The sequence below is a fragment of the Pyxicephalus adspersus genome, chromosome 1 (assembly GCF_032062135.1).
Source record: "Pyxicephalus adspersus chromosome 1, UCB_Pads_2.0, whole genome shotgun sequence".
NCBI lineage: Eukaryota > Metazoa > Chordata > Amphibia > Anura > Pyxicephalidae > Pyxicephalus > Pyxicephalus adspersus.
Genome location: NC_092858.1, coordinates 75790601 through 75799180, shown reverse-complemented (window position 1 = coordinate 75799180; position 8580 = coordinate 75790601). Strand labels below are relative to the sequence as shown.

General features: G+C 39.9%; 2 protein-coding genes across 5 annotated transcripts in view; one reads left to right on the top strand and one right to left on the bottom strand.

The window, feature by feature from the left end:
- Positions 1 to 4430: 4430 nt before the first annotated feature.
- RPP21 (ribonuclease P subunit p21) lies at positions 4431 to 8039 on the bottom strand. Of its 3 annotated transcripts, none has more exons than XM_072415022.1 (5): positions 7793 to 8039; positions 6598 to 6657; positions 6158 to 6258; positions 5864 to 5946; positions 4431 to 5024 (listed from the first exon to the last, which is right to left on the bottom strand). In XM_072415022.1, exons 1-5 carry the CDS (start codon positions 7892 to 7894, stop codon positions 4762 to 4764), a joined length of 609 nt encoding a protein of 202 aa, XP_072271123.1. In that variant the 5' UTR covers positions 7895 to 8039; the 3' UTR covers positions 4431 to 4761. The 3 variants fall into 3 exon arrangements, with proteins under 3 accessions (XP_072271123.1, XP_072271141.1, XP_072271132.1); XM_072415040.1 differs by lacking the exon at positions 7793 to 8039 and adding an exon at positions 7669 to 7737; XM_072415031.1 differs by lacking the exon at positions 7793 to 8039 and adding an exon at positions 7566 to 7704.
- ZBTB11 (zinc finger and BTB domain containing 11) overlaps positions 7923 to 8580 on the top strand; it is a 16016-nt gene continuing 15358 nt past the window's right edge. For both annotated transcript variants that reach the window (XM_072414937.1, XM_072414929.1), the window contains exon 1: positions 7923 to 8371. In XM_072414937.1, coding sequence (XP_072271038.1) covers positions 8062 to 8371 — 310 coding nt within the window. In that variant the 5' untranslated portion in view covers positions 7923 to 8061. The remainder of the gene's footprint in view (positions 8372 to 8580) is intronic.

Below are 8580 nucleotides of genomic sequence, written 5' to 3'. Positions count from 1 at the left end.
AACCCATACTCTTATTAATGATATAATGTAGCACTCATGTGAAGAATATAGGGGTGTTTAGGAAAAAAATATTTCCTTATTAGCAGAGGTAACAGGTTCCGGTAGATTTTCCAGTAAATAACATATTGTATATAAAAAGTATTATTGTAACAATACAATGCTATTTGGGATGTGTAAGAAATAACATCTTCAGGTTTTTTGTCAGAGATTAAACCTTTTAGGCAAAGCAGTACATATATTAGAAGTGGCACAATAAAAGTGTGCCACAAGCACTTGGGGTAGAAAATGTAAAAAGTAAATACCGGTAGGTCTCATTTGAAACAAGTTCAGCTCAACAAGCCAGACAAGATGGGGCCCGCTGCTTCTACACAAGTCTCAGAGAGCAGGGAGGGGGAATTATCTAATAAATCTTGGCCAGACACCCTTGACTACCATAAACTGGCCATGGAAGTTTCCTCACAACTTCAACCCAGCCTAACTCAAATGATACAAGATGCCATGGCCCACCACTTGAAACCAGTTATAGAGGCGGTAGCAAAGCATGAGGGAGATATTCTCCCTTTAAAACAACGGGTGAGTGACTTAGATGACAAGCTGGCTACTACAAGTTCTCAAACTAAGGTAGTGAGTGACAACTATACTGCTCTATTGAAGAGAATCACTGATTTGGAAAACCGGGCAAGGCGTAATAATGTGCATAAGGTTCATTGGAGTCCCTGAATTAATTAAGGAGACCCAGGAGTTGCAAAAATTATGACATTCTTGAGGCGCTGGGTCTACACTCTCCTTTGAAAATAGAGAGAGCCTACCGAGTGGGTCCGTTTATTTCCCAGAAGTCTACTTCACGAACGGATTATAGCCCGTTACTGGGCTAATATTGAGGGTGTTTTGTTCTCAATCTCAGTTTTTTTTAAATGATCACAAAATTCTACTCTTTTTAGACTATTCTGTTGAGACAACTAAAATGCGGAGGTCATTCTCTATGTGTAATGTGGCTATGTGTAAATCACTCATAGTCAAGGGAATAGGATTTACTCTTTTGTTTCCAGCTACACTCAAGATTTTTACAGCTACTGATGGCATCCGTATTTTCAAGGACCCTCAACAAGCGAGTGATTTTGTCATTACACTTGACACCCCTTCTTTTTGTCTCGACTGGTCTAGCCCTCTTTCTTCTCATTCCTCTAGATCTCCTCCTAATTCAGAGGGCCATGTATCTCTTGGATAACCAAGCAAAATTTGAAGGTTTTTGGATTGCTATTGTGTCGACGCACGAGGGGATGGATCTTCACAACGGAAAAAAAAGGAAGTCTTTGGAAGGACTTTTTGTTCGATATTTTTTGGCTAGGTTTATTACAACATATGTTGTTACTTTGTTTTGTTTTTTGTTTGTTTTTTTGTTTCTGCTTCTCTGTATGCAAGATAGTAAAGTTTTACACCTGCTGGACAGGACTACCTTGGGGTATACGGGGCAGCTCAGCTGGAAAACCCTGGTATACCTGACGTTGAGTTTTAGTATCTGTGTCCAGTTTCATCTACCTTATAATCTTCCGTGATTAGGTTGGTCACATGGAATGTCAAGGGTCCTAAATCACCGCAAAAACGTTCGAAAGTATTGCGTCATTTGAAAAGGCTCAAGGCGCATATAGCTGTTCTGCAAGAATATAATTTATCTTCGTCATTTTTCCACCTTCTTCAACGGTACTGGGTGGGAGAGGTGTGTGGATCGTCTGCTCTAAGTTTAAGAGCTGGAGTCGTTATACTTATCCATAAAAGGTTGAATTATTCTGTGACTGATAGAACAAAAGATCAGTCTTCTGGGAGATGGGCCACTATTCATTTGCAATTTCCATCCTCGCAACTTCGAGTTATTGCAGTTTATGGTCCGAATCAAGACAATTGTGCATTTTACTCCAATCTAACTAATGTAGTGCTCATGAAACCACAGGTTCCTACTGTGATCGCTGGAGATTTCAATGTAGTGTCAAATGGTGTGGAAGACCGTAAACCCATTCCACGGAGGGCAAATATGTCTTGTAGAAATGGTTCTTTTTTTCAACAATTTTTATTGTTTTCAGATGTGATCGATATATGGAGGCATCTTCATCCTTTTGAAAGGGATTTTACCCACCACTCAGCGGTACTCTACTTTTTCTCGGATAGACCCCATCTTCGTTCCAGATGTGTTGCTTCCCAAATCAGTTCATGCTGAAATCCACCCTCTGGTGATTTCGGATCATGATCTGGTATCCTTTGATTTCCTGGAAGATCAAATGTGTAAAACAGATTATGTGTGGTGTTTTGCTTCGCGTCTGGCAAAGGATGAAACATTTCAGCAGTACCTACAATATTGGTGGATGGATTTTGAAAGTACCAACGCAGAACATAAAGCAGATCCTAAGTTATATTGGGACACTGCCAAAGCTGTTTTGGACGGAAACATAATAGCTCATTTCTCTAAATTGCGGAAGCAGACAATGCACAATTATATAGATGCTTGCAATAAAGGGGGAGAAGCATATAATTTGTACAAGATTACTGCGCTTCCTGAGGATGGCGAGTTAAGGAAACAGGCCAAGCAATTTTGCGATGTTTGAATTACAAATTATGATCAACTTTTTTGATCATATAGGCAAGCCGAGTTAATCCGTTTCAGGAATAAATCCAAAAAAATACTCGCTAATTTGGCGAAAGGATACCGCCTTATGAAGCCCGTGACAATTATACGAGATTCTGTAGGACAACTACATCGGGATCTGAGGAATATTGCCAAAGGGTTTGCTACTTTCTACAAAAACCTTTGAGACATGCATGCGATTTGTTTATTTTTACAATCACCTATATTGTCTAAAGTGTCAGTAGATAATATTCAATATTTGAATTCTGATATTACTCCTATGGAGGTGCTACAGGTTATACATTCTATGGCTAATGCCAAGGCGCCTGGACCGGATGGTTTTTCCACCAAGTTTTTTAAAATTTGTCTGAAAATCTGTCTGTCACTTTGGCTGAATTGTATAACCTTTTATTTTTAGACCATACTTATTAACCCTCGGGTCATTTAGCACATATTAAAGTGCTCCCTAAGGCTCAAAAAGATTGTCTGGAGCCGGGATTGTACCGTTCGATCTGGCTAATAAATCAGGATGTTAAGTATTTGTCCAAGATTTTGGCGAATCGTTTGGCACAAATTATACCCAAGATAGTGTTCCCGATGCAATCTGGATTTCTGCAAGGTCGCTCAACTATATACAATATTTGTAAGCTGCTTCTGGTATTGAAGCGGGTGAAGTTGTCGGACGCCTTCTCCCCGTCAGCTCCGTTTTTGATGCTTGTCGCGGAGAAGGCGTGTTGAGTGGGACTGGCTACAATTGGTTATGCAACCCTTCGGATTTAGTGCGAAGTATCCAATCGCCCCTTAGGTTAAGATTTAATTAAGTATTCTCTAACGGGGGGGACAGTTAGGACGCACGCCGAATACTATTTGCATAATTTTTTATGCCAAATTATGAGTTTATCGTCCTCCAAGTTACTTAAATCAGATCTTTATGAATTTCTTAATTTCTAGTCAAAGGCCAAGGTTCTTAAAGAACCTCATGTTAAGAAATGGGCCGCTTTTTTGGAAATACCCTGTGAAGATATTCTTGAGGTGCTTGAACCCTGTTGGGAGGTGGTTAGACAGTCTATAAATAGTGAGGGGTGGAGGGAAATTCGGCTGAAGATTATTTATAGGGCTTATTACGCTTACGACCGAAATTTGGTCAGCAGGCTAATGATACATTTTTACCAGCCTGCCCAAAATGCCAAGAACCCTATTGTTCAATTGAACATGCAGTTTGGTTGTGCCCTTCTATCAAGATGTTTTGGGCTTTAGTATTCCAATTTACGGACTCTGTTTCATACTGTGTGCGTCAGGTATCTACATTATTGGCCTTTTTTCATGCAACTTTTGTTCTATCTAACCCCTCCACTAGTTGTCCTGTTTTGGGGAATTTCGACCACCTATGGCTTTTGGCCCTGAAAAAGTGCATCATGTAGAAATGGCTAAGCGTCTCCCTCCTACTTTGGATCAGATACGACAAGTGCTTTTTAGACTGATGTTAATTGACAAGACTGAAGTGTTACAGCATATGGAAACACATACAACAAAATTTTTCGGTATGTGGATGACATTTTTAAAAGCTATTTTATCTCCTAATAAGTTGGAAGCTATAATAGACTCCTTCCGAGACTCTACATGGTATCACTTAGGGCTGTAGGAGTGATAACTGATTAAGCCTATCTGCCAGGAGCACTGGTGTTTTTCTAATGATAAGAGATGATATCTTGAGGTTTATGTACCTTCTGAGACGTTGTCCAGCATTCTATTTGTAATAATGGCTATGTTTATATGTGTGTTTTTGCAAAAGCAGATTTATTATAGGAGAATGTTAATTTGTTAAAATGTTTATTGTTCCTAGGGAAAAAAATTTTGAAAACATTATGTGGTGGTATTGTGGAACAAAAATATGGTAATGAACTTGCTCAAGTGTTTAAATGCCTGAACAAAAGCCCAACTTCAAATCATTACATGAAGTTAGTGTAAAGGATGGTAAGGGTAGATAGTTAAAGGGGACCGTAACAATACAGATATCTAGTTTCTAACAAAGCAAACAACGAGACACAACAATATAGATGATAGAATGAAGACAGCCACATGCTGGCCTTAATATTGTGGTGGTAATGGATGATATGGGTGGTCAGTATATATGTAAAAACAGTTTATAAAAATCTCACAATTTCCTTTGTATTTGTACATGTATTCCTTGACAATATTCTAAAACCCTCAACAATTTTAATGACTAAAATGATAATAAAAAACAAAATGGAAGTGGCACCTGGGTGTCTCTTACCTGGCTTCGGCTGATTTTCTAGTTGTGCTTCAGGCTGCTCACACCACAGTTTGTAATTTGGATTATTGAGGAAACGTTTGGTAAGACCACAACTCAGACATCCAACCACTGTCTGCCTTTGTCCTCTGCGTTCTGTGTGAAAAACAGCATGTTTCACAATTTTTTTTTAACCATTACTACAGAACTAGACCCAATTTAGTCAAAAGAATCACACTGACATCCACATGTCTAGAAATGTGTAATCATTATGGAGTCATTTTGCACTACGCAGACTTAAATCACCTGTCACTTTGTGTTTTTATTAAGTATTGAGGAAAAGGGAGATACAAAGCAAAAAGCTGCTGTGGAAATGACTGAAAACCCTTAGCAATAGGGAGACCCTGCTATGCTGATCCAGGTCTGTATACTTTCCCATATTTCGTGGGTGCTTAAAAAGCTGGAGCCAAAAAAATGCCTCTTTAAAACTGGTACAGTGCCCACGCATACATAACTTTTTTGTACCACCAGTGCCAGAAAGTGACATAAGAATAAAAATAGTATTGGTTATGGGCAACTTTATTGTATTGTTCATAAGTGTGACAGTTCTATAGATTTGTAAAGTATCAGAGTGGTGAAACTGTACTTTGGCAATGTCTTAATCTAATTGCTACTACCAAGTTCCTTGACTTACAGTATATGCAATATAATTTTTTATAAACCTACATACTCACACACCTACCTAGATTTTTGTTCAGCCATCTATTTATTAGACGGGGTAGATGGCTGAAATTTGATTTTAAAAGTCAAAATGTGTATGTAATTTAGCTTACCGTATCAATGATCTGAGTGTTTTAATGTGTAATTAAAATGGAAGCTAGGCTCTTCCTATGCATTTTTATACATTAATAGTTTTGCTTGAATGGCTAGTACAGCTTGGAAAAGGTTTCGTAACAAAACCTGTCATTCAGTAAAAGCAAATTAGAATAGCTTACTTCTTTGACGAACAGTACACGTGACTCCAGAAAGTAGAAGAGAACTGCATGTCTTACAAATAGTTCTTTTGATGGATGGATCCCTAAAAAAATAAATAAATTTGAAGAGGAAATGTTACAAAAACTGTAGTTATTATGCCTGTAAAAAATTACCTAACAATTATGTCGAGTCACTCTAGTGATGCGGTCTTTGGAAAGCATTGACTAGACATTTTTTTTTTTTAGATGACACACTGTTGACATTTAATATATTAATGCACCCACAAATTAAAACCGGTGTTGATTAAAACTTACTGTCTCAGGACTAATCTCTTGCTAACCATTCTTTCTGTATGGCAATAAAAACGGGCAAGTTCCACATTTTCAGGGTTTTGGGCCAAAACACAATGGGCAGCCTGGAGAAGAAAAAAGAAAAGAAAAAAGGATTGTTATATAAACTGAAGCACAAAAACAAATAACAGATTTTATTAGGCAAGGGTTTCCTCCTAACTATCAGCATGTCTATTTAACAGACAACATTTAATTGGGGTTATTTCTGCTAAAGGAAGGGCTTAAACGTGAATGGCTGCTAAATGTTTAAAAAGCAACTCCAGCAAAGAAAAAAAAAAAAACATTGTCAGTGGGGCTCCCCATGGAAACGTGATGATTCTCTCAGTTACATAATACACAAAATAAATAAGGTACCTTGATTGGAACGGTTAGGATTTTTGCATAATAAAATATATTTATATTACCTGGTAAAGATAATTCAGTCGCTGAAAAGCCTCTTTGTCCTTAATTTGACCAGCCATCTTCTGTAATGATAAACAGATACACATGTATAAAATGTAAGCATTATATAAACATTCACATACTACATGGTTCAGACTTTGCACCTTACACTTTGTAAACCAGTTGGTAAAGAACTATAGCTGATATTTCCATTCAATACCTTTTAGCTTCTGGGTGATAACATGATTGTATACAGTGCCTGTACCTGGTCAGAACCTCATAAGCAAACATATTTTTTTTTTAAACTCAAAAACAATGAAAGAGACCCTATCGCTAGATGATACACTTCAACAACACTCTTCCCTTAGGATTATAATTCCCTATTGTATATGCAAAGTTTGGAAGTTACTACTGTGTATCTCATAGTCATTGGCACAAACGTACTGACTTTGAAGCCCTGATTTTGGTACTGGAGCCTATATGGATGCAATATATTTGAGTAATGATAAGGAAGCAAACAATAATGGTCCATAGCTGTACTTTTGCCTATGCTACATTCTTGGATAAATCTACTGTACAAAAAAAGTTTGTTATTTAAAAATATCCTTTTATTAAAAAGGTCTGAAAAAAGTCCTACAACCGCTACAAATGGACAATGAGCTCATTCAGAATTTTTCAATGTATGCCAATGTACATTCCCTACTGCAGTGTGCTGGGCTGACAATCACCGGGAATGGCGATCCAAATGCACTTTATGTTGTCACCAGCACCAGAAATGGGTCAGGAAATTTTAAATCCAATGCGGTGTGATGATGGGATTCTTATCAAGAGGAGGGGTTTCGCAGCCACATTTATTAATAAACAGGATGTATATAGCACCAACATATTATGCATCATCGTACATTAAATAGGACACACACTAAAGCTGTACTTCGATTAATGAGTCTCAAGGTAGCAGCACCATAAAACAATAACATAAAATATCTCTCACCTAGGTCTGTCAGAAACAATGTATTTTATCGCTCGGTAATGTTGCGTTAACTCGCCTGGGAGCTCTGAAAACAGCTAGTCCCAGAATTTTATCACGTGTTTACCTTGGAGCACAAGGGGTACACATAGCTGGGTCAGAGGAAAGCACATAGGTCGGAACATTTCTTATTGACGGCTATGGCAATTGGTCTTCGGTAAAATGGCCGCCCCATAACCTTTAGTACTTACAATTGGAGACAGATTTGTGGCGATTGATTTTAGTAGGAAAGCACTGGAAAAGGAAATTAAGTCCCTGGGATGTGACGTTGCTTCCTGTGGTGCAGCAGCCATTTTGACTTTCCGTACTCAGTGACTTCGCTAGACGTTCCGATATTTGCAGTTCCTTGTGGCGCTGTCAGTGGCTCCGGCGCGCAAGGGAGCCGGAAGTTGGGCTGCGGTGAGCAGGACCGGCCACTTAGAGGTCGGGGGGCTGGCAGCGGTGCCCTCCTTCTGGAAGGATGTCTAGTGAGGAGAGCTACCTGGCCATTCTGCGCTATTTGACTAATGAGCGGGAGCCCTATGCCCCGGGCACCGAGGGGAATGTCAAACGAAAAATCCGGAAGGCGGCCGCCTGTTATGTGGTGAGGAATGGCACCCTGCACTATCAGCGCCGGCACCGGGACAAGGAGCGCTTCACCGAGCTTGAGGTGGTGCTGCAACCCGACCGCAGGAAGGGGCTCATAAAGGAGGCGCACATCGGGGAGGGAGGACTGCACCGCACCCGGCTCCAGACATGGCACCTCCTGTCCAATCGCTACTGGTGGAGAGGTGAGCACAGGGGGACACCAACTTCCTGCACACACTGGAGGGGGACACCGACTTCCTGCACACACTGGAGGGGGACACCGATTTCCTGCACACACTGGAGGGGGACACCGACTTCCTGCACACACTGGAGGGGGACACCGACTTCCTGCACACACTGGAGGGGGACACCGACTTCCTGCACACACTGGAGGGGGACACCGATTTCCTGC